This window comes from Sesamum indicum, linkage group LG14 (genome assembly GCF_000512975.1).
Source record: "Sesamum indicum cultivar Zhongzhi No. 13 linkage group LG14, S_indicum_v1.0, whole genome shotgun sequence".
Classification (NCBI taxonomy): domain Eukaryota; kingdom Viridiplantae; phylum Streptophyta; class Magnoliopsida; order Lamiales; family Pedaliaceae; genus Sesamum; species Sesamum indicum.
In genome coordinates, this window is record NC_026158.1 from 2,173,780 (window position 1) to 2,199,219 (window position 25,440).

The window sequence follows — 25,440 nt, forward strand, 5'->3', positions numbered from 1 at the left end:
GAGTAAATTGTTTTTTTATTAGTGGTGGGGGGGGGGGGGGGGGAGTTGTGGAACATGGTATCATTGGACCTGCACAATCAAACATATTGGTACTGTGATATACAAGAGGCGACTGCCCCGGCTCAGAACATCCCAACAGGTGAATCTACACTTAAAAGGGACAAGCGGGTTTACAGGTAAATAAAGTGTCTCCCGATGATACATAGAATACACACACAATTAAATAAAAACAAGAACATTCACAAAACTTCACTATCGTAGGGTGGTAATAGGCCTCTTCAAGCAGTAGGAAGTTGCACTCCTGAATCAGGCACCATTGACACCAGGTCCAACTCTTCATCAGAATCGATAACATCTTCGAAATCGTAGTAAGGATTTACCTGCCATGATGGAGAAAGTAGTTTTAGGCAGTTGTTTCTTTCATGTTTTAAGGTATATTCATAGGTGACTATCATATTACTTTCATTACAACATGCATTTAGGAAGCTATGCCTATCCCATGGAGCATACATTAAGAAGATAAACTAGTACTCTCTTTCAATGGCCAAACACTAACAGATCGAAATTCACAACATGAAGTGTTGGTTTTTTTATTACTTTTGGCCCCAATTTGTATATCATATTCATTTTCTTTAAAAAGTTTCATCTGCACTATTAGAAAAGTTACCTTTGGTCTTGGGGTAACAGCTTCAAAGCTATGGAAAATAGGTGTGTCAAAATGTGGGGGTTCCAGGATAATATATGCTCCTTTGTTTCTGAATCTCTCTTCTGTTGCCTGTGACGCAGACAAGAAACAAAGAAATATCAGTTCCTTATTCAATGTAAATCCAGAGGGTTTAAGTATTACAATATGCGTGTTTGTGTGCGCGCGCGTGTGTATATATGTATATATAGATGAACTGAAGCAGTCCAGCCTTAGTGTGCAGGCATCATACAATCAGCTTGGTCCTTATAGAGGGGCTTTGTGCAATGAGTCTATTCAGGAGCATCTGAATTTTTAAAACTTATTTTCTACCCTTCACACGCAAGCTCTGACAAACTTTGGTATAGTTATTCATCCAAATGATGTTAATTTATCTAGGGCAGCAATAGAAAAGAAAAACAGGAAAACATAGTGGTTTCTTTTGCATACTTCTTGCTCGTTGACTTGGAATTACACGTTTTGCAATCCCAACACCATGCAAATCATTACTACAACATATTGGGAAATTGAATTCAACAACAGAATTTATATTAGAAAGCGATTCAACCATGTGAAACTTCAACACGGTCGGTTTAATATGTGAAGTCTAAAGGTGTATGCGATGAGAGAAGCCCAAGCAATTAGAAATTTTAGGTTAAACCCAAAATTCAGAAAGTGATTGCATAAGCATCAAATGCAAAGTGCATGAAGCTACCTGAAATTGTGGATAATCTGGAGCACTGAATAATGTGATAAGCTTCCCAGATTCTACAAGATGATCTATAGTATAACCTACATCCATTCCTTCAAGATCAGATCGCTTATCCCTTGCATCAGGACCTTCATGTGACCTGATGATCAACTGCAATAGCAGAATGAGTATGACTGATCATATCAACTTAACTATCAGTCTGAATACGTCAATAGTAGACAAGAAATGAGCAAAATCTAAATATGAAAAAGTTTAAATAACACATTTGCCAATTTCCACAAATAAATTGATGATATTGAAGAAAGCTTGAGATAAAATCAATTAAAAGGGAAGTTTCACACATAAGCATGAGCTATGTAAAGAACACTTTACAGTCAACAACCCTGAACCAAATGGATTTATAGCGACTATTGTTCAGTTCAGGGTATTTTAATAATTTTCCTACATATCTCGGACATTCTATAATTCTATTTGTAAGTCAAGTTACTTCGTCTGAATCCGATGTCATTAATAGTTTGGAAAGTGATCTTTTTTACTTACTCATTTGAAAACTTAGGATCCCTCAAAGTAGGGAGTATCTGACATCTATACCAGGTAATATAATGATTGTAATTTGATAGACAGAAAGATTTATTCATAGTGCGATGAAGTAGCATGGTTCTGAGATTATGCAACCAAAATATCGTAAGATACCTGGTGTTTCTGATAATATGCCTATCTCTCTTTTCCCCTCCAGTTTCATTTTTCAAAATTCAATCTTTTTCTGCCTCTGAAACTCATCTTCTATTTCACAATAGTTTAAATCGCTGACTGAGTAAAATGTAGACCAATCCTGATCCTCCTAAAATCCAACACATTTCATGAAAAATGCTCCCAGTTTTGTCTGATAGAATATAAAGGACACCAGAGAAATAGTTTTACTTTATTCTTTCATTTATATTCCCTAGGTTGTACCACATGGCATGTGACTGAGACCTATCATGTCTATGAAGACAACTTTCAGATGAAAACTTGGAGAGGGCAACACATATCTACCCTGGAGCTCCTGATAATGAAAAGCACTTCATACTTGTGATCAATCAAAAATTAATTGGTGACACAAATTCCAGAAACATGGGACCCTAACTGAATGTCTCGTAGAACTGCATCCTAAGCCACATAGGAAAAGTTCAATATAACAGTACTTCAATTCACGGAAAAGACCATAGCATCAATACATTCCACTCATAAAGAGAACTTGACACTTTCTAAGATTAATAGGACGGCTTGCCTTGAAGAGAAGAGGGCAATGAATACAAAAGGATAAATTATTAGGGAGGGTTTATTCTGTAGACATAGAATTCCATAGTCAATTTGAAAGATCTACATATTGTCTGCCTGAATCGCTCCCAAGTCTGGTAGCACTTTGATCACATTCCAAAGTGAAGCCAGATAGTGGGTAAAGCTCAAAAGGAGCCTGTAGAGAAGGATGCTGAAAATGCAATTGTTAGCACATTATATGTGGTCACATGTTCATCAGCTCAGAAATGGAATTTGCATTGGGACTTTATGAAGCCAAGAGAGGCAGCTCAACAAGTCAAGATTCCAAAAGGTTTGGTTGCTTATTTCTTCACATAATTGCACTTGATTTGAAATACTTGACATCGGTCCCCTTACTCAATCACTTTATACCTTATGGTGTATACCCTACATTGTAATTAACATCTAGCAACTTTGAAAAAATCATAAAATTATGAGGAATTATCAAGAGAATCGTGTGTGTGTGTGTGTGTGTGTGTTTTTTCTTTTCTTTTCTCTATTTAGGGTCAAGTGATGTCCTCATTATCTTAAGCCGTCACCAACATTGCATATTTAATTAGTTTCCAAATAGGAAATAAAAAATCCTATTCTGAAGCATTGCAACTAACTTACTAGATTGGAGAGATTTGATTATAGAATTGTAGCATCATGAAACTATTCTTTTTTATTCCTGACTGAAATCAAACCCTTTATGAGGTTCCCCAAGATCCTAGGGCTGATGCATAAATTTCTTCTCCTCTTTCTCGATTGTACTGAGATTTTTCAATAACTTCAACTTTGTCCACCCCAGAGAACATGTGGTTTTATTTTCCAGCAACTCAAAGTCATATAGTTCAAATCCTAACACAAGACATGCTAACTTCTAATGTATTCCAGAACAGTACCCAATTATTGTTCACGACAACACCAAAACAGTTATACTACTTACTTTGAGCTCTTAGATGTACAAGGTTTTACTCACCAAACATTCATTAAAAGAAATAACCCAAAGTGTGCCGTATATCACAGATAATCATTTTAAGGTGGTCCTTATTTGAGCTGTAAATATCTTTCATCTCTACGAGCATTCTAAAGAGTAAAAGATATATGAAATTTCCTTTCCCTTGAGGCCAAAAAAAGGTTAAACTTAAACCTAAAATTTTAACCAAGTTTACAGGAATTAGCTCAAATGGAAAAGGTGATAGAAGAAAATTGGATTTCAGACTCCCAAAACACATATATCCAAATGTTCAAATTTTGCATTGTTAATCTAAAAATATCTCTAAGATTCTATCTCCACGAATAATCTTTCTGTCTACCCCTTCCCTTCTCAAAATGAAGCCCGAACTCCCCAATCTCCCCCCCTCCCCGCACCCAAACGAACAATAAAGAGAAGGAAAAAAGAGAAAAAGACAGGCCAAAGAAAAATGTATACTAAGACAAAAACCAAGGGAAGGAAATTCCTACTGACATTTCCTGTAAGGGCTGTGGATGAGGCAACAGTTTGAAGACTAATACAAGTTAAGGAAAGAACTGAAAAGGCAAAGTAAATGAAGCAAATAACAGTTCAATCCTCAACCAATTTGCCATTAAACTGCATCAATATCGTTGTAACATGTAAACATGGTTGAAGAAGTAGCAGAATCATGTTTTTTTTCCTATAGAGCCGTCAATGAGGCAACTTTTGAAGAGTAATACCAAGTTAAGCAAAGAACCAGAAAACACAAAGTATATGAAGCATATAATAGGCAAAACTTCAATGAATTTGCCCTTAAACTGCTTCGATGTTGTCCTAAATTGTGAGCACGAGTGAAGAAATTAGGGTAATCATGATTTCTACTCCAACAACATAAATCAGACATCCAGTCATAATTTCCTCACAATTAAAGCTTGGAAATATCTAGCTTCCTCAACTAATTATGAAAGGGTAAAGAATGTAGATGAAAAATTGCAGCGCAAATGGCAATTTTGTATTGACTGACCTAATAGGATGGGTGGCAAAATTACATACCTTTAGATTGAACTTCTTCAGAAATTCTTCAGTACAATCTGGACCCCATAAGAGGCCAATGCCTCTCTCTGTATTTGGAGAAAGACCCGGACTTGTTGATGGATCTGACCATAGGATATCGCCAGGTATCAAATTGGGCCCCTCCCAGGGAGGATCAAGGACTGACCTTCTAGCTTTTGCCAACTCTTCCAAGGAACCAAGAATTAGAGAATTTACTGCAGGGTTATGAACAACCTTCCGATTCTTCTTTTTAGATCTCTTTGATGGGGTGACAACTGTTCCACGGAAAAGCCCTCCATGTGCAGTGTAAACTTTTCCAGCTATGATGGAAGCAAGGGGAAGTCCTTCAAAACAGCCTAAACACTTCCTGTATACATGCTTTCCGCTATCTCCATATTTCGTTAAGACTTCCTTCTCAAATCCATATACCGAAGTGCAATACTTTGACTCATGATTTCCACGAAGTAAATACACCCTGTTAGGCATAAGAACCTGAAACAAATATTAGTTCTGTTAAAATCTCAACTTAAGATAATAGCTTGGTCATGTATTTGTTATGTGTACCTGAAGTTTTTATATAAAATTGACTTGATTTTAAATAAGCAGCCAGTTATTAACAAAAGAAGCATTCAAAACAAAGCGACAAATAAACAAGGTAGAAGCATGGGCCTTTGTCCAACAAATTCTCTATAAGCAGAAACGAAAAGGACAAGAGATGTTGGAAGAATCAGATGAACTAAATATTTGATCTAACACTCATAGAAATACATTTTGACAAACTTCACTACACAATGGTCGATGGATTCCAGAGAAGAATGTGCAACACAGCACATTTGGAAATCTAATAAAATGCTGAAAACATAGTGCCTTCCTAATGTCTGAAGGCGCCAGTCCCCGGGGTTTATGAAGTATCGGTAAAGGGAGATCAGGTCTGAGAATAGCAGCAAACAGTATAATTATCAGAGAACTAAAGGGAAAGTAAAGAGAGAAACAAGGTATGGAAAAGGCAAAAGAGAAGGAACAAGAAGACCTCTGAAGCACAAGGCACTTTGGCAAAATGATAAACAAAATCAATCTTCATAAAGAGCAACTCTATTTCAAGAAAGAAATTTCATAAGTATTCATGACATAAGGACTTCTCAGCTAGAACCAGGGACACGGCACTAGAAAAACTCTTTCCACTAGTTGATGTTCCCACAAGAAATAAAAAAATAAGAGTCTCTTAAACAAGGATTTCAACAGACGGATAGTGATTCTTCGTGTGGCAACAAAAATCGCTTATTTTTAGCAAGTAGAACATATATAAGTCAAGATCTTTACTGAATCAAACAGGCAAGAAATGGATAGGGCTTTAGTGTTTATGAGGACTTCTAGTCGTCCTCTTGTTATCTCTTTCTTTCATGTATGAAAAGTAAAACTCATGAATTACAAAATCAAAGAGAGGAAAGAAAAACATTGGCAATTTAACGATCAATATAATTGAATGCTTTGGCAGTCTTATGAAAATACAATTTCCACAATGCAAATGGAAGAGTAGTTGGATATTTCAATATGAATCTTAGTCAGGCCTCCTTGTCGATGTGAATAGAAGAGTAGTCAGGCATTAATCAAAAACAACAATTTTATGCATCACTGCTTTCCTGCTACAACTTAATAATAAAAATGAAGCATTCTTTGCTCAATGAAAGGAAATAGAAACATAGGAAGAGCGACCAATGAAAACCAAATACTGTACTAAAAGATGTTACTGATAGTGCTTGGGCACTTTTCTTAATTCTGAGTATGAGCATCAAACCAGTATTGGACATGGCGACAGCAATGGCACAGGTCTTACATATGATAGACATAGAATGGCAATTCAAAATAAAAGAAAAGAAAAGTTCCAAAATTACCACTCACAGAGATCTCAGTCTCCGAGACTATGTAGATTAGAATGTGTGTCTCAGGAGGCAGAGAATCATCAAGATATATACATCAGCTAGTGTACTTATTCCATATATATTACCACACAACAAAAACCACACTTTTTCAGTTAATGCAGATCGTGGAAATAACTTGTTAAACAAGAAACGAGAGAAGAATGCTGATTCAAGTTAACATATTTCACCAAAGAAACACAGTTCATATAAACGTTAACAAGATCAAACCTGAGCCTAAATAACTAAAAGCATGAAAAAGTAGATCATTTTCATTTCCTCAGGTGCACTCCAAGAAATCTACTTTTCTTAGAACAATACTGGTCAAGAAGTAAAATAGCCCAATCAAGTTCATAAACCATAATAGTTCTGACCTTCCAAGCCAGTAAGAGTAGAAAAACCTCAAGCCCCCAAGCACCTCTATCCACGTAATCCCCATTGAACACGAAAAAACGATCATTGGCCGGATATCCTGCATCTCTCAACAAAAACAGAACATCATGCAACTGACCGTGCACATCACCAACCACAACAACTCTGGACTGCTGACCCAACCCAGAATTCTCGTCAATTGTCACACAGTTGGGCTCTTTATGCAAAATCTTAGATGCAGCTAGTACAAGTTTATCGAAAACTCCAACCGGAAGCACCGACGGGAACTCCGCCGGGGGTATAGCTCTGGAAGCCCAGTCGAATGCCCGCATGAGATTGGTGACCCAAGAAACGGTGAGTGCTCCGCCGTCGGGCCATGTGATGGGGATCTGAGGGATGGGGGTTGCGGTCGCGGACGGGGACGGGGACGGTGGCTTGGAATCGGAGGAGGTGGATGTGGAGGCCGTAGAGAAGAAGTCCTCGTCGGGGGACGGCGGTGCTGGTGGAGCCGCAGACGGCGGAGAAGAGAGCATGCCTTGGTGGTGGTCAGATGTCGTGTCTTTGATTATGGGAAATTCTTGATATTATTAAAGGGAGGGGATGCAATAAGACCAAGAATTGGGTGTCAGACTGACCCACGTAAAAGAGTAAAGTAAAACTTATTTTAGTGCTTTTTTTTATTAATGTTATTTTAATATTTGAGTTATTATAAATAATATTTATTTTTCTTGAGACAAAATTATAATGTTATTATTGATACTCGAATTCTGTCATTAATATTAATTTGGTACATAAATAATTATGAATGAAATAAGTAGTACACAGATTTCATCGCTAATATTATTTAGGACCCAATCTTTGTTTTTTATTTATTTTTCTGTTATCCATTTATATAATTATCATTTTACTCTTAAATATTAACACAAAAAATAATATATATATATATATCAGTGAAAAATTATATTAATATATTTTTGTCTTTATTTGAACTATTTGACATTCATTTTCATGTTTGATTATAAATATTATTATATTTTTATTATTTTAATGTTTTTAGTCGAAAAATACTTTGAAATAATTACATTTATACCCCTTCACCTATGGTTTGTTTATAAAAATCACCCTATCTTTTAGATAATTATACATACATCTATCAAAATATCAATATCACTTACACAAACCACTCTTTACTTTTTTGAAAAATTACACACACCCCTAAAAACTTTAGCATTATTACACAAACTATCCCTATTTATTTGCTGCCAGGGGTAGTTTATTTAATTACGCAAATGACATGAGTGATTTGTGTAAATAAATATAAATTAGGAGGTGTCAATGTAATTATCCCAAACACTAATGTGAATAGTCAAGTCCACTCAGGGCCCCTTACTTTTGGGTAAGCTTGTGATTAATTAAAAAGTGATTTTACTATGATTATCTAGTTCGTGATTGGTTAGTTTAATGTTTGCTATGTATTATCATACTGTTGATTTGATCTTAAATTGTGTGACTAATGTGATTACTGTGAACTATTGGAGAAATGACAACTTCTGGTAATCCCATAAATACCCTTTCAAGAAGTCAGTGTTGTCTCTATCAAATTACTATTTCATTGGCTTCCAAAGTTCCCCAATGTCATTTATAATGTTTGTATTCATTTTCTAAGTGTTTTGTTGTGTTTTGTGAAGATAGAGAGAGAAAAACAAAGATAAATAAGTGTGTATTAGAGATAGTATGTATGTTTGGATTTGTTTTTTAAAATAATTTAAAATAAGTACTGTATGTTTAATGTTGTGTTTTGGGAGACAAAAATTACTATTCATTGTCAAATCATATCTGTTTTATATATATGTGTGTGTATATATATATGTATATATTTATGTTAAAATAATTTAAAACACCTAGATAAGGTGTTTTTGAATGATGACAAACATTGGGTATGTTTTGACTTGTCTTGAAAATAATTTGAAAATGAAAACAAATATAGAGATTGTCTCCTACATTTGTGGCAACCTATTTTCATAAGAAAGAATAGCATTTTCTTCTTCCCCACAAGCAAATCCTTAGAACCCCTTCCATACTTGTTTGAGATATGGTTTTTCTTCAACAAAATACCCTATTATTCTTGGAGCTTAAATCGGAGGTTGTCAGGTGACAATCTCTTTGTCAATTTGTTTTTATACTAATTTTCTTCATTTCTTTTAGATAAACTTGTAAAATTATATTTTTTTGTTATACCCCAAATAGTGTTTTTTGTTGGTTATTGCTACCCTGACTCTCTATTTGCCAATCCACAATTTTTAGAGTATTTGATTTATTACAATCGTAGTTCATAACTGTGCATCATAAAGCTTATATACTCAAGCAATTTTGCTTTACATTTTTGTTTTCGCTTATACTTTTTGAAAAATCATTGTATGAATGTGATATTATCTTGATGAATGTAGCAAGCATTTATCAGTGGCATCATATTTTTGTTGTGCTTACTATTTACGTTGAAAGATGTTTCAGCGTTACAACAAATGCCCACAGACCAATTGAATAATCCATGTAGTTGGGTTGCGCACTGAATGACAGCTATGAAATCAACTTTTGAGGGTTGGTCTGAAACGTTCCAAATCAAGGACCTTGAGACTAGGTATCAAAAGTCCTATAGAGGCTTCCACTAAATATTGCATTCATTGGATGAATGCCATGTTTCATCGGTGACAGACATGGGATGTCTATTTAATTTTAGTGGATTAGTTGACAAGGTTATTAACTGACTGAACTGACTCGTGGGAATCATCTTATGGAAGCCTTGGAGGCTTGGTCGGTATAACTTGAATTACTGGCTCCGATAGTACAGGATTAGTCCTACACATCTAATTTTCATAAAATTTGGTGAAAAACGGCCCAACCGCAGGCCGTCGGCCTGCAGCCCACGCGGTCATCCCCTCCGTGTGCGCACCAACGTGCGTGTTGGCCAGGCCGCTTGCACGGCCGCACGCGCACCGTGAGGTGCTACCAACAGCATTGCTACAGCAGATTAAAGACCAAATTTGTGTGTGTGTGTGTGTTTTCACCAAATTAAGATACAAGTGTTTCTAAAAAATACAAATATTTCAAAATACTTTAATCATCCAATCAGTTGCAAAATTCTAACAAGTTATTTTCTTCATATAATTGCCAATAAGAAAAAGCAATAAAACATGCTTCTAAAGCCGTAAAAGACATGTTAACATTTTAATCACACAAAATCAATAGTCTCTACATCGAACCGGGCTCTGATACCACTTGAAGGAGCAAGCGGATGTGCCCAGGAATGGTAAGCGAAAGCAGAAATTGAAATACATACAAAATAAAAACTTAAACCAATATACCAAGGGGTGTACCCTTGGAGTTTTCAGGCGTTTGATGTAGTGTGGAATGGAAAAAAAAGCATAAAATAAAACCAGACAAGGGTATAAAATGAGAAACGTAAAAGGGTGAAGATAATACCTTTTAGTAATCTTTTATTTAGACAAAATGTTCACTGAGGTTCCAAAGTTGCAACCCTCTAAGTACGTCCACAACACAACAAAAATTAGGATCTCTTGAACCCTTTGCTAGAAGTGAACAAGAGAAAAAAATCCTCCAAGAGAAGAGAGAGAGTGGACGGCCGAGTGCACTAGGGAAGGGGACTGAATTTCTTTCTTTTGTGTTGTGTAATAATGTCTTATAATTATTTTTTCAAATAATTATACAACATATATAGATCTTGTATTTTGATGAACAAGAATGTGTCTAGATACATTATTTAATCTAAGAAGTATTTCTTCTTTATTCCAAATAAAGAGGATCCCATTAATGACCAAAATTGTACTTTCCAAAAATACTAATTGTTGGTCAATTTTTTCTTCCATAAAATTTCTAATGGGCTCAATTAAATGGGTTGGTCGATTCTATCAAATAAAATTCAAGGCCTAATGAATTTTAATTAAATCAAATTTAAATAAAAATTCATCTAATTGAGCCTAACATGTATTTAATCTAATTAAATACATAAGCCCAAATTGTCTTTATTAATTAATAAGATCCAACTTATTAAATAATAAAGACAAGCTCAGTATAAATTAATACCATTAATTTATCCTTGTGTCTTTCCATCCAATGAATCAAGTAATCCAATTACTTACGAAATTAATTTTAAATTAATTTCTTGTCCTTTCTTGGTGATTTGTATGTGACACTTTAGGTCCACCTTTCAACTAGACTTGAGCCATTGTCCAACATTATTATTAATTAAATCTAATTTAATTAATAATTATTGAACAACCCTTGATCGAAAAAACCCGTTACCATGGACGGTTGTCTAGCAACAGTTCATGGCGCTAGAGACTAGGTGAATGTTCATATGAACATTTAGGTTCCGGAGTACATACGGGTACGGTCCTTCCATCTATCGTCTCCCAATTATAGTTTAGGGCATGGAATCGACTCTCATCCTAAACTAGGCATCCATGCTTTAATACTTGAGAGCAAGTCACGCTTAATTGATCGATATATGAACCTTTTTTCCTATTCAATCAACCACTATGACCACCGGTTCATAAGGCGTGACCGCGTCTCCAAGTACATAGGAGATACCTCCATCATATACTAATAAGGTACTTATCCTCTTCTTGGAACTCACGTCCTCGCTACATATTCCAACTGCACTAGACAAGGCTTACGATGATTATGTCACTGACACGATCACCTCTCGCAAAAATCCAAAATACATCCATCGTAAGCATGTGACTGTCATGATTCCTCAAGTTCGAGGACTACTCCTATACTATCGGAACTGGGGATCCAAGTCATACCGACCAAGCCTCCAAGACTTTCATATGAAGATCCCCGCGAGTCAGGTCAGTCGATTCAACACCAACCAATCAACCCACTAAGAATGCATAGACACACCTCGTCTACTACCAATGAAATGCGGCACTCATCAAATGAATGTAACTCTTAGTGCAAGTCTCCATAAGACACTCGATCCCAATCTCGAGGTCCTCGACTTGGAACATATCAGCTCTAACCCCTTGGTAGTTGATTTCATGACCAACATTCCATGTGCGGTCCAATTGCATGGTTGTTAAAGTGGTTTATGGACTTTGTTGTGATGTTCAAGCAGATGTAAACATACAGAATGAGCACAATAAATAAAGGGTCCAATAAGCGAATACTCATTTTATTCACTATATAATAATTGCATAACATCGAGTATTGTCAAAACAGATTACATCCAGGCTAATCTAATTGGCTTTCTCATCTATCCTAACATTAAGATTGAAGAATCTGCAGGCTCACGGTCAATGACTCCATTAAAACGGAGGTTGGGCAAAGAAGAAGGGATGATGCCCTCTAGGGCGAAACGAAGTGGACGAGAACGCAAACACATGCGTCTATTAAATGCCCCACGCATGGAAATCCTCTCAATGGCAAGGCAACAAGGTTTGGTATAATGTCCCTTCCCTATAAAAGATAACCCCAAGAGGATGAAATCTGACAAGTATTGTCATTTCCACAGAGATCAAGAACATAGCACAGAGGAATGTCACCATTTAAAAAATGAAATTGAAAAGTTTTATCTAAAGAGGATACCTGAAAGAAGTCGTAGACCAAAGGAAGATAGAGACTCGAGAACATGCTATTGAAGAAAGGCGCATTGCCACTCACATCGAGAATGGAGAAAGATCAGGAAGAGCACAGACAACTTGCCTACCGCAAAGATTATTGGAGTCATCTCAGGAGGCCCAAAGCCCCTTTAAGAGAAGCAAGTGATGTCAATCAAGTCGCCATGACTCAACAAAAGAATTCTTCTAGGAGTGAGATAGTTTCAGTCATCAAGACTTGGATGGAAGCATTCCCCCAACAACGAAGCAATAGTAGTGATGGCCATCATATCAAATTTTTAGGTTAAAAAGATTCTGATAGACAATGAAAGTTCAGTCGACATCATCTTTTACAAGGGCTTCTCCTAGAAGTGTATAAACAATGCACAATTGACACCAGTAAACACTCCACTCACCAGTTTCAATGGTGATGTAGTTGAACTTTTAGGAGAAGTTTTGTTTCTAGCATCACTAGGTTCTTACCCAAAGTAAGCAACAAAGCTTGTGAAGTTCTTGGTGGTCAACTCTCCTTCAGCGTACAACACAATCATGGGCAGACCTAGTTTGAATCTATTTCAAGCCATAGCATCCACCTACCACATGAAGATAAAATTTCCAACGGCAAGCGGGATTGGAGAGGAGGTTGGCGATAAGAAACAAGCGAGAGAATACTACGCTAGCATGCTAAGAAAACCAGTAGCCATTTCTAATGAAAACTAGAAGGCAATGATGTTAAGCGACCCAACCAACAGAAGTCATGCCAATGGACACTTGATGGAACTCAACAAGGAGAATCTTCCCAAGGAGAGAAGGGGAAGACATGACAGGAAGAGGTAAAGAAGAGAAAAGTCAAAGGGAAGACATGGCAGTCATATAGAGGGCAAATGTGGTAGAGATAGAAAGAAGTGGAACTTATCATCTTCAATAACTGGAAGCACTCCAAAGTTGATAATTTGAAGGAATAAAATGTATACATGTTAACCTTATAAGTAAGAAAATCTTGATTAATAGAATGAGGAAAAACTTATCCTCTCTTGCATAAATTATTTTTAAGTTTACTATCAAAGTTTTGAAAATTTATCATCCCTAAGGATCTATACTATTGGCCCCAGTAGACAAATATATACCCACGTCTGAGGTATGGGAAAATAAACTCCCACACTTAAGTTCATGCCAATCAAGAATCCTTGAGGCGCATAATAGAACGGCCAGAAGCTAATGACGATCAAATTCCCTGAGGTGCATAATAGAATGTCCTGAAACTAATAACAATCAAGCTTCCCTAAGACGCAAAATAGAATGCCCCAAAGCTATATGAGAATGCAACAAACCTTAAGGAGTTCCCAAACAGGAGACAACTATGCAAGTAAGATACTCCATGACAAAACAATAAGTCACATCCCATTACTAATAAAACCTAAACCTCAAAATGAGTCCAATGTTGAAATAACGACAAAATATCTCAAGACTAAAATCTTAAGCAAAGGGATGCATTGCCCAACATAGCAAAGGAGCTAAAAATAAATTAAAAAAGTCTAAAGTCTTGTCAATTTCCAAAATCGATATCTCAAAACTGTTTACTTGAGCTTCACTAATAGGAGAATTATTAAACCTAAAAAGAAAATATCATAGAAAAAGTTAGCCTAATGCAGATGATCCCAGCGTAGAGGCAGTCTCTCTCAGTGGATTGACTGCTTTTTATTAAAGAATGTTTTGAAACAACCCAGCTTGATTCCGTAAAAGTAGGTTACATTCCACCTCTCGTGAGCATCCCCCTCTTGTAGTCCGCCTTGTAGCATGAATAACTTGAAGAATGACTGAACGAAGTGACAGAGAGGACGATAAGACCAAAGAGAACCAAAACAAAGCAAAGTAATATCTTGATACCTGCAGAAAATAAGAATGCAAGTTGATCAAACAAACTCACTTCAATAAAAGAATGTGGGGGTTGTGGGCAGAGTCAAGCATGAAATCGACTCCTGCCGAGTGGTTGCTAACCCTCAAATAGAGTCTCCACCTCTTGCTCTCTCTCCCTCATTTGACCATCCCTCTCTCCTCCATACTCTCTAGAGATCTTTTTTTCCCCCTTCTTTTAAAGGTTGCAGGTGAAGAACTAAGAACAAAAACAATTATACTAATTAATAGTACTAGTTGCTTTTCTATTTTCTTCTTTATATACATTCCTTTCTAGTAAGATGAAGTATAGAGATCCAAAGGTGGGTGTGGACAAAGTAGAGGAGATCTTGCTTTAGCTCTTGCACGAAAGCCAAAAGAAAAAAAAAACGAAACAATGCTTGTACTGGTTAACAATTAAATACAAGAGGTAAATTTTGGATTTACGTTTCCATGTAATTTTCAATTTTCTTATCTATCCACTTGCATTTTATTTTTATTTTAATTAGCGTTGAACGCCCAGGAAAAGGAATTTTATCCCTACATGGCTTTTAAGTTTTCATGTTTTAATTTTTATATTCCAATCACTTATGTTTTTCTAAACCACGTCGATTCTTTCAAAAAGATCACAAAGTGCTTGGATTTCACCTGAGCAGGTATAATTGACAGTCGCCCCTTTTTGGATGAGTGAATTCCATATTTATAAGTACTTCCTCTAAGCCGTTAGGATAGAGCCAGGCCTCCATGGATTCGGGGGAAGAGTTATCCATTGGCCACCCGAGTCCCTCTTTTCTGGGAGAGAGGAAGCTTTCTTGCAAGTGAGGATACCTTCCACAAATAAGGCGATCCTCCCTGGATAAGGATGACAATGAGTCTTCTGTTTGTGGATAGGGTCATCCTCTTTGGATAAGAACATTTCCAAGTCTTCAACTGGTTGGGAGAATGTTCTCAACGAGGAGTCCTAAGTCTTCAAGTTGCTTAGTTGGACATGACATACATCCCTCTTGAGGTAGTTTGGGTCATACCTGTCATATGGGCCTCTCTGTCAATGTGGATGTCCCTCGAGGGCAGGCCTAGCTATAGTTGGGCTTTGAATCCAGACAAGGGATCTTAGGCTTTGCACCAAGCTGGCCAGGGTGTTTGTGTTCTCTCGACCCCCACTTGGGCAGATTGATTTTTAGGGTAACAAATATTTTTTTATATTGTTATTTTTATTATATTTTAAGTAATTAATAAGTCCATTTAATAAAGATTTTAGTACAAAATATTTGTTTATTTTTTATAATTTTTGAATAATAGCATTAGCCATAAAGTGAAGTTATTCTCCATATGAACTGAATAGAGGGGCCGTATCAATCAATGAACACGCCTTTCAAAGGCCAACAAATCTGGCCGTCCGCGTAAGCTCACGCCAACCAATCAAGAGCATCAATAAAAAGAAACCTTGTTAAAAATGACCCGCTCGTTCCAATTCGGATCCCGCCATCCATCTTTTGATCCATATAACCAAATGACCTACAACTGTTTCTCAAAGCTCTTCAACACTCTCAAGAAAGCCCGCAGCCTAATCGGCGTCGCCACCCTAACCACCACCACTACCGCCGCCGCCGTTACCCCTAAGTTCTCCGTCATGGAAAACGACATCCAAACTCTGAAAACTCGCCTCTGCATAGTCGGCAGTGGCCCCGCCGCCCACACTGCTGCAATTTATGCGGCCCGTGCCGAGCTCAAGCCGATTCTATTCGAAGGTTGGATGGCTAACGACATCGCTCCCGGAGGACAGCTGACCACCACCTCGGAAGTGGAAAATTTCCCCGGTTTCCCCGAAGGAATTGGGGGAATCGACCTCATGGAGAAATGCCGCGCTCAGTCCGTTCGATTTGGCACCCAAATATTCACAGAGACTGTCTCTAAAGTTGATCTTTCAGCTTCGCCTTTCAAGATTTTTAGTGATTCCAAGACTGTTCTTGCTGATTCTGTAATCATCGCCACCGGCGCCGTTGCGAAACGCCTGAACTTTCCGGGTTCTGATACCTTTTGGAACCGCGGCATATCTGCTTGTGCTGTTTGTGACGGCGCTGCCCCCATCTTTCGTAACAAACCTCTTGCTGTCATCGGTGGTGGCGACTCTGCTATGGAAGAAGCCAACTTTTTGACTAAGTATGGTTCTAAGGTTTACATCATTCACCGAAGGGATGAATTTCGGGCTTCAAAGATCATGCAAAGCAGAGCACTGTCAAACCCGAAGATTGAGGTCTTGTGGAACTCTGTGGTGACAGAAGCGTATGGCGAGCGCACGTTGGACGGCTTGAAGGTGAAGAATGTGCAGAGTGGGGAAGTTTCGGATTTGAAGGTTTCTGGTTTATTTTTTGCAATTGGGCATGAGCCTGCAACCAAGTTTCTCGAGGGACAGTTGGAATTGGATTCTGATGGTTATGTGATCACAAAACCAGGCACAACGCTGACCAGTGTTAAGGGTGTTTTTGCTGCTGGTGATGTTCAGGATAAGAAATACAGACAGGCTATTACTGCGGCTGGCACTGGTTAGTACACTATAAAAATTTTACTATGTGTATACTGATTGATTTTTACTTCTTTCATTGTTTTTTATTCACAGAGGTCTACATTATATATTGATTGAGTTCATTGTTTTTTTATTTATAAAACTTTTTTTGCTTTGTTCAGTTCAATTGAAGTTGCTGTGCTTTAGCATTATATAACTATAGACTGTTTCTTGATGTTTTTACATTGTCTAAGGTCAAAAGGATCCTAACAACCATTAAGAACAAAAGATAGTAATTAAGGAATAGATGCCTTGTTCTTGGAATTGGGATTCATCAGATGAGAAAAGAATATGCCTGAAGATAAAGCCTCTGTTGAGGTCTCACCAGCATGTACTTTAGGTATCTTGGTTTATGAGAAGAGGGCAGATGGCGGGACTGCTTTTTGAATTAAGACTAAGTTTTCTTTGAGGAAAATGGGGGTATAAGACAAAGTTAACTAGAGGAAGTCTACTACTTTGAACATTACCTTTTTGCAGTTCCCTCACTGAAAAGGTTTCTGGATGTATCGTTAGTAGGTTTCCTTAGAAACAATAGATGATTTACGCAATACTGACCAGTGTTAAGGGTTAATTTTGCTGCTCGTGATGTTCAGGATAAGAAATACCGTTGGCACCAGTTAGAACACTATAAAAGTTTTTGCTATGTGTACACTGATTGGTTTTTACTTTTTTCATTGTGTTTGATTCACAAAGGTTTACATTATTATATATTGATTGAGTTAATTGTTTTTCAATTTATAAAACTTATGTTGTTTTGTTCAGTTTATTATAAGCTGCTCTTATCTTGCATTCTGTCACTAGACTGTTTTTGTTGATACTGTAACATTGTGTAAGATCAAAAGAATGGTGATAACCATTAAGCAAAAGATAGTTATGTAGTAATAGATGCCTTGTTCTTGGAATTGGGATTACTGATATAGAGAAACTCATCATATGAGAAAAGAATATGCCTAAGAATAGAGCCGTTGCTGATGTTTCAACAGCATGTACTTAAGGTATCTTGGTTTATGAGAAGAGGGCAGATGGTGGGACTGCTTTGGAATTAAGGCAAAGTTTTCTTGAAATTGATGAGGAAATTAAGGATATAAGACAAAGTTAACTAGAGGATGTCCTCTACTTTGAACATTACCTTTCTGCAGTTCCCTCACTGAAAAGGTTTTTGGACAGTGTCGGTTGTAGGTTTCCTTAGAAACAATAGATGATTTAAGGATCTCTGGGATGTTGGAAATTGGACTTTGTTACATCTATAGCTTGGTGCCTAAATATACTTTGCCAAAAAAAAAAAAGAAAGAAAAAGATTACTTCCTGAATCCAATAGGTATTACATCTTAAATGGGATTGCATCTCTCTAGAGAAAGTATGATGAAAAGGCTCTGTGGAGATTCAGTTATCCATTCTCTATTTTGCTGAAGAGCACATCAGCACAAGTAACTTAGAATTCAATTCCGAACCCCATCTGTCCTAATGTGATTCAAAACTGTTAAGATACTCTTGAGTCTTGACCCAACTTATTCATCTGAAACAATTAAACTGGCACTAGAACGAAGAACTAATAAGTAATAACTCATAATAGGAATGAGACTTAGGATGTCAATGAGGTAAACACTAAACACTACTATCCCCAGCCCAAAATATGTCAGATAGTCTTTTTAACCAGTCACCTTGGCTATTTTTGTAAATGTAAGAATGATTTTATTGGTAAATAATTAAATAGTACCGAATCACTACAGAAGTTCGGCAATTTGACTCTTTTTCATCTTGGAATTGCTCATGGTGCGGGCGCATATTTCAAAGCTGTGAGGTGCTCAAGGAAATCGTTTAATTTTTACTTTTTTTTTTTGTACTCAAGATTGAGAGGACGAGCTGAAACAAAAAGGTTGGTGTACTATCAGCCGACTAATGGGATGCATTCTTTTATAATTAACTTGAATTAGGAAGTTTGAAGAATGGCATTAGGGTTGATTGCTCGGCACCCTGGGTGTCTATCTATTAGATGATTGCAAGTAGCAAGAACAATACTTTTTCTTGACAAGAAAATCCTTAAGTTATGATATCATTTTGACCAAAGAATCTGCATCTCAGTAAAAGAAATTGATGGTTTTGTAGTGTAGGCTTGGAGCAATCATTTGCCTTTCTAAATATCCCCAAAGGAATATATTAAATGCTGAAATTTCTAAATGGAGCCACCGTAGCATGGGGAATAAGACTAAAAAATAGGACTGTACCAAAAACGCTGACACCCGCCTAGAAGTAATGTGGTATCTTAAAATTCTACAATGATCCTTTATATGATTAAAAGATGATGTCTAAATTAGTCATGACTCCTGAAGACCAACGTGGAATGATGTTCCATGTTAAAGCCATTGGTAAACTTCTACTGTTGTGCATTTTGGTAAAAATCTAATAAATAGTGCAATTCTTTTATCAACTTGATACATGTGATTAGTGTAATTGTCTCTCTTTTAGCACTGGACCAAGTATCTATTATACATAGTATGGTGTGCTTCTAGGAAGAAGACTTCTTAGAAATATCAATCAAAAGATGTCATTATTGGTGAGCCAAGAAGGAAATAAATTCATATGCAATAAAAGAAAACGAGTTTTCTCTACATTGTCTGGAGAGCCATCTGTATTTCTTTCATAATTTTCTGCTTCTTTTCTGTGAAGACTTATCTTGTATTCTCAAATATCCACCAAATCCTTTCTTCTTGTTTTAAGCTCCTAAACACCAGCATTATGCTTGGTTTTGTTTTTAACTTGTTTTGGTGTGGTTTGTGGAGATAGAGAGAGAAAAATAAAGATAAATAGGTGTATGTTAGAGATAGTGTATATGTTTGAATTTGTTTTTGAAGATAATATAAAATAAGTATGTTATGTTTGATGTTGGTTAGTGGGAGACAAAAAGTACTGTTCATCGTCAAATCATATCTTTTTTATATATAGTTATATATATATATATGTATTAATATGTATAACATTTATTTAGTTGTGAGTGGTTTCATATATATATATATGTATTAATATGTATAACATTTATTTAGTTGTGAGTGGATTAAAATAAATAGTATTTTTTAATTATATTTGTATGGAAATTAAAAAATATAATTTATATATATACACTTTTATAAATAATTAAATGCACTTTAGTAATCCATTGACACTATTTTTGTTAGACGTTCTGTGCGAGGTGATAAATTTAAATACATTATTGAAATAATGTATTATATGAATTAACCACGTAGAATTGATATGTTATTTTTTGTTTTTTAAATTTTGATCAATGATTTTTTTTTAAATTTTAATGTTATTTTATGAAATATTTTTGATATATGTAAATTTTATTTAATTAAAATACATTTCTCATATAACTTTATTTTTAATATTTTAAATTTACTTAATTAAAATACATTTTAAAAAATAATAATTAATTCTTCAACATTTTTAATTAGTTGTGCACGCTCATTAGTATATAAAACAACAAAATGTGATTTTCACACATCAACACGCCCTAATGACATCACCGCCCCCATGCACCACACTCCAAAACCAGTGCGCGTGTTCGAAAATCCCTATCCAAGCAAGGTATAAAGTAACAGCTATGCTGTCATTTCAAGCAATAGAGAAAGAAACGAAAAAGGCAGAAATTAGAGTGGGCCATAGTTTGCAAAATAAAGTAAAATATTTTAAAACATGTTAGAAAACTGCAAGATAATATGATTCAAAAATGCAAAAGTTTTGGCCCATCTTTGAGATGGGCCAAAAACAAAAACAAACATAGTGCAGGATTTTTGCTTTTAGTGAACGCTTTCTTGATTATTATTGGATGCTGCTTCTTTGCAACCTTTGACACTCTCAATGTCCTTAATTTTATTCCTTTTCTTATTTCTTTGAAGTTTTCAGTCTCATGATTTAGCTTCCCAGTCTTTTCCTGCAAGGTTCCTTTTGACATCTTTCCATAACATGCTTGGCTCCCTAAGATTTCTAATTTGTTGAAGGTTTTAGTCCTATGAAGTATGAAAATGGAAGGAAGGTTCTTTCAAAAACGAGTTATTAAGATGTGTTTTCCTGTTGGGTTAGAAATGGTAATTATATAAATTAGTTGAAAGGGCCTTGTAGAAATCTTTAACTAGCATTCGAAAACTTCTCTTACTCAACTACTGTTGGGATATATTTGAGGTTTTAGCAAAGTTACCATCAAATTGATTGGCCAAGTGACAAGTGTTATACATGTGTTAGGTTGTGAATTTAATTACAGAAGCAGTTTTGGCTGGGTGCTGATGTCCTTGGTCATTCATGGATTAGAAGGATATAGATTTCTTGATAATCAATGCCTATCTGTTTAAATATTTAAATTCTTTAGATCTTATATTCAGAATAAACTATATAATTCCAGATTTATTCCAGTTGCATGTTAGACTTAAGATCTTTAATTTTAGTTGGAGATTTTAGGGTCTATGTTTCTTTTGTAATTTGCATTGTGGTCTTATTCCTGATTCTCGCGAAACACCTTTTTAGCCTTATAACTATCGTAAGAATTATCGTGTATGGATATTAAATGATGTTGCTCTTGGATTCCTGTTATTTTCTTTGTCAAATAAGTTTTCTTTCCCTGTGCCTATCCTCAAATCAGGAATCTGCACCGAACTTTTTGCATAAATTCTTCTATCCCAAATGTCACGTCCGATCTTTTTTCCTTCATACCTATTATCTGTAGTAAGTTCAGGGAAAAGAAAAATTATATTTCCTCCAAAAGCTTGGTTTCAACTGTTGAATGTCCCATGATCCTTATTCAGCTCTACTCTGTGCTACCATTTAACTTTTTGATTATCAAACAGAGCAAAACTCAATGAACTGCATAAAGAAGTGCTTCTACCATCCATTTGTAACAAAAAAATAGTTAGCATCGAATCAAAGCCAAATCTAAGATGACTTCTGGAACTTCTCTTTATGAACATCCCCATTGCTTCGTTTTGGTTGTGCACCTTCACAAGGAATTTGTCACCATGCTGACATTTCTTTGTTATTGGAAGAGTGATAATATATCGTGACCAATGGGAGTATGACCGAGTTTATATGGTCAACTTTTATATAATAGATGGTTATTAAACCAGACTATTATGTGGGTTTCTGACCTGTTACTAAAAGACGTAGCAAAAGTTTAGGAGATTCGAACCCAGGGGGTCGGGAAGTGACTATAAAGAAAAAAATGCATTTATTTGAATAGGTTTGTGTATGTGTACTATTTTAAGGAACTTAATGCTTTTGCTATCAGTTAGATATGATATATGCTGAGGGTTAACTTTCATGAACACTGATAGTATAACCACTTTATTTGCTTGTAAGAAATATTACAATCTGATCTTGTTCATTTATTGTCACCTGTGGTGGTTCCAAATTTGAGGGACATCTACAGTCATCATTTTCTCTTTAAATCTAAAACCGGTGCTTTTTACTGTTATAATGCAGGATGTATGGCAGCCTTGGATGCAGAACATTACCTTCAAGAGATTGGTTCTCAAGAGGGTAAGAGTGATTGAATATTGAAGCCTATTGGAAGTAGATCTGATGAATGTTTCTGAGCTCTCAAATTGGGGAAAAAAAGACAAAAGTGTCATTTTTATTGACCTTATTTAACTATTTTTTAGTGCTGATTTGAAGAAGGAAACTTATTTATGTTAGATCAAAGTTATTCATTATGTTGATAATTGGTTGGTTGTTGAGGGTTGAAAATTACCTAGTTTATAGCTTGAATTGAACCCTGGTAACCGTATAGTATGTTAACATGTTATTGTTTGTTAGGCTCTTCTTTTTTCGCTTCTTAGGAGTTTAGGCCTCTAAAAAGGGGGATCTATGCACTACCTAGACATAAGTAGAACTTAAATATAGAGCCAGTCCGACCCCTGCTCCATAGCTGTTGGATTATTCGAATCGGTATTCTACTACTGTTTTCTTTTTTGGAGGGGGAGGGGGGGGGGTTTGAATCTGTTCTCCCTCTGCTCCACTGATCCTAGCCCCCATACCCAGTTGAGTGATCCCAATCACGAAAGGGGAAACACAGGAGAGTGACAAGGGGGGGAGATGGATTTGTCTTTGTGCGAAGCCACAGGTGATTTGGGGGTTGGGTTATTGTGTGAAGCCAGAGGTAATTTGATGGGGACGGTTTGGTAAAGATTAGGGTGGAAAAGGAGCATAGCTGCTCAATACTTGAATCAGGTCAATCATTAGGAGCTCATTTGAGCTGAGTTTTTGTTAGAACAAACTAAGTTTGATCATTTTAATTAGTTAAAAAAATTGTAAAAATTCAAGCTATTTGAGTTTCACTCGTGTTCAGTTCAGTTAAGTTCAGAGCACGACTTAGCTTGATTTGGTGAACAATCAAACCAGTCAAACATAAATTTGAAGCTCAATGAAAATTCAACTCGATCTGTTTACACTCTCCAGATCTAGAGTCTAGTGATCATTACTTATACCTACTTATGAATATGTTGTTGATGTTGATTGAAGTGTGAGCATTAAATCTCTCCTAACTTTAGTCTACGTATATTTCACACTGTTATTGAATGAACAGTTAAATTAATGTATAATATTTATGAAACTATTTTAAAAAGATTAGATATAAAAGGCGTCGAGAAATAACTACTTACTTGATTTTAATGGTATCATGTTATTCTTTATCGTTTTACTAATAAAAAGAGTTTATTAAGCCAAAAACCTAACATTTTATAAGGTTTATTATCTTATTTCGTTCAAACATTTTTTTGAACTTATTTTTAAGATAAGAATGTAAGAATTTATAAGATATTTTAGATAAATTTAGGTAGACACCCTCTTATTCTTGCTATGATCTTGAACTTTAACTCTGTCTAACTCCAAACTCCATGTAAAGCACTCTTCTTGAGCTTATGGAGAGCTCCTTGAAGTTTTTGATTCGTAGTTAGAGATCATATGGTAGTATGATATTTAAATAAATTATCTCTACTCTTATAAACATTTATGGATTTTATGGCTTGAGTTTGAGTCTTCCCCATTAAATTTTGCTTAATTATTTTTGTGGTAAATATTAAAACATAAAACTTAATAGATTTTAAATTTACATTAAAATTTCAAAAATATAATTTTCTAAAATTGGAGATGTTATCATGAAATACATTAATAATAGACTTATTTAAAAAATATTTCGCAAGCTTTCAATCGATAAAATAAAAATTATTGGATTTTTCGACAGGTGCGAATTAATTATCTTGACTTTGTTCAAATGATAAATCATAATTAAACAATTATGAAATGGTGATATGTTTATGATAAGAGCGGAAATAAGGATTAATAAGGGAAAAAAAAGAATATTTTAACTTTGTATAAATTTGTCATTCATTTGAAATTGTATTCAATTTTCATTTTCTTTTTCATTTTGAATTCAAACAAATTTTATATATTTCATATATATTACTTGAGTTTAACTAATTTAACTGTTTTATATATTTTTTTTTAATTTTTTAAACTATGACATTGTATTCAAACTAAATTTTTCACAAAGTTCAATTAGATTTGTCATTACTAAAGTGAATCAAAAAAACTCGAGCAAATTTTGTGGAAGAATTGAAATTTAAAAGATGATATATATATACAAAATTAATTTTTTTTTAAAATATTGATAAACTAGTATGGGTACTAAAATTAAAAAATAAATCAAACAATTCGATACTGAACCAAAATTAATTAATAAAAATTTGTTTCAACACGATTTATTAAACTTAATAAGTTGAATTCTAACACAATTTCTTGTTCGAATTCTGTAAAACATAGTTAAAAATATCAAACAAATTGAGTTGGGTTCATATTCAATTCAATTAAATTTCATTTGGTCTCGAACTATTTAATAACTAAAGCAAGATGAATTAAAATATTTCAAACTCGATAAAAATTCAAATAAATTTAAAGAATAATACATTAAACTCACGTCCACACAAGATTTGATTGGGGTGGGGTGGTAGGGGGCAGGAGAGGGAACATGTCACGGGATGTGAATTAGTGAAGTGAGGAGAAGCACATGGAAGGCAGTGTGTGTGTGTGTGAGAGAGAGAGGGTTGCAATTCCTTCCATGACACCCCATTCCAACTGCCTAAAACGGTTATTCCGTGACACGCCAGCTGGTTTCGGTTGTCCACGTGTCCTTCCATCCAACATTCCCACCTGTCCTCATTCATTACTTCACCTCCTTATTTACACATATGTATCGATCAAATTAGGTATGTTCCGTTGTCAACCCTAAATTCAAACACATAGATATTTTATTGGGTAAATTACATTTTATTATTCGAATTATTTATTTTTATGCTTTGCTGTCAATTTATTTATATTAATTTATTATTTCAATTTTAAAAAAATTATATCCCTT

General features: G+C 35.4%; 2 protein-coding genes and 1 long non-coding RNA gene across 3 annotated transcripts in view; 1 reads left to right on the top strand and 2 right to left on the bottom strand.

Moving 5' to 3' along the window:
• Positions 1 to 7,585, bottom strand: part of LOC105176801 (serine/threonine-protein phosphatase 7) — a gene marked incomplete in the record, with an annotated part of 7,735 nt that extends 150 nt beyond the window's left edge. The window contains 5 exon segments of the mRNA XM_011099708.2: positions 31 to 380; positions 668 to 775; positions 1,398 to 1,544; positions 4,684 to 5,175; positions 6,974 to 7,585. Coding sequence (XP_011098010.1) covers positions 279 to 380; positions 668 to 775; positions 1,398 to 1,544; positions 4,684 to 5,175; positions 6,974 to 7,504 — 1,380 coding nt within the window.
• Positions 13,940 to 15,732, bottom strand: LOC110013110. The gene is made up of 2 exons (XR_002288274.1): positions 15,131 to 15,732; positions 13,940 to 14,476 (listed from the first exon to the last, which is right to left on the bottom strand). It is a non-coding gene; the product is annotated as an uncharacterized LOC110013110 (long non-coding RNA).
• Positions 15,868 to 22,778, top strand: LOC105176802 (thioredoxin reductase NTRB-like). Its single transcript, XM_011099710.2, has 2 exons — positions 15,868 to 17,025; positions 22,512 to 22,778. Exons 1-2 carry the CDS (start codon positions 15,936 to 15,938, stop codon positions 22,580 to 22,582), a joined length of 1,161 nt encoding a protein of 386 aa, XP_011098012.1. The 5' UTR covers positions 15,868 to 15,935; the 3' UTR covers positions 22,583 to 22,778.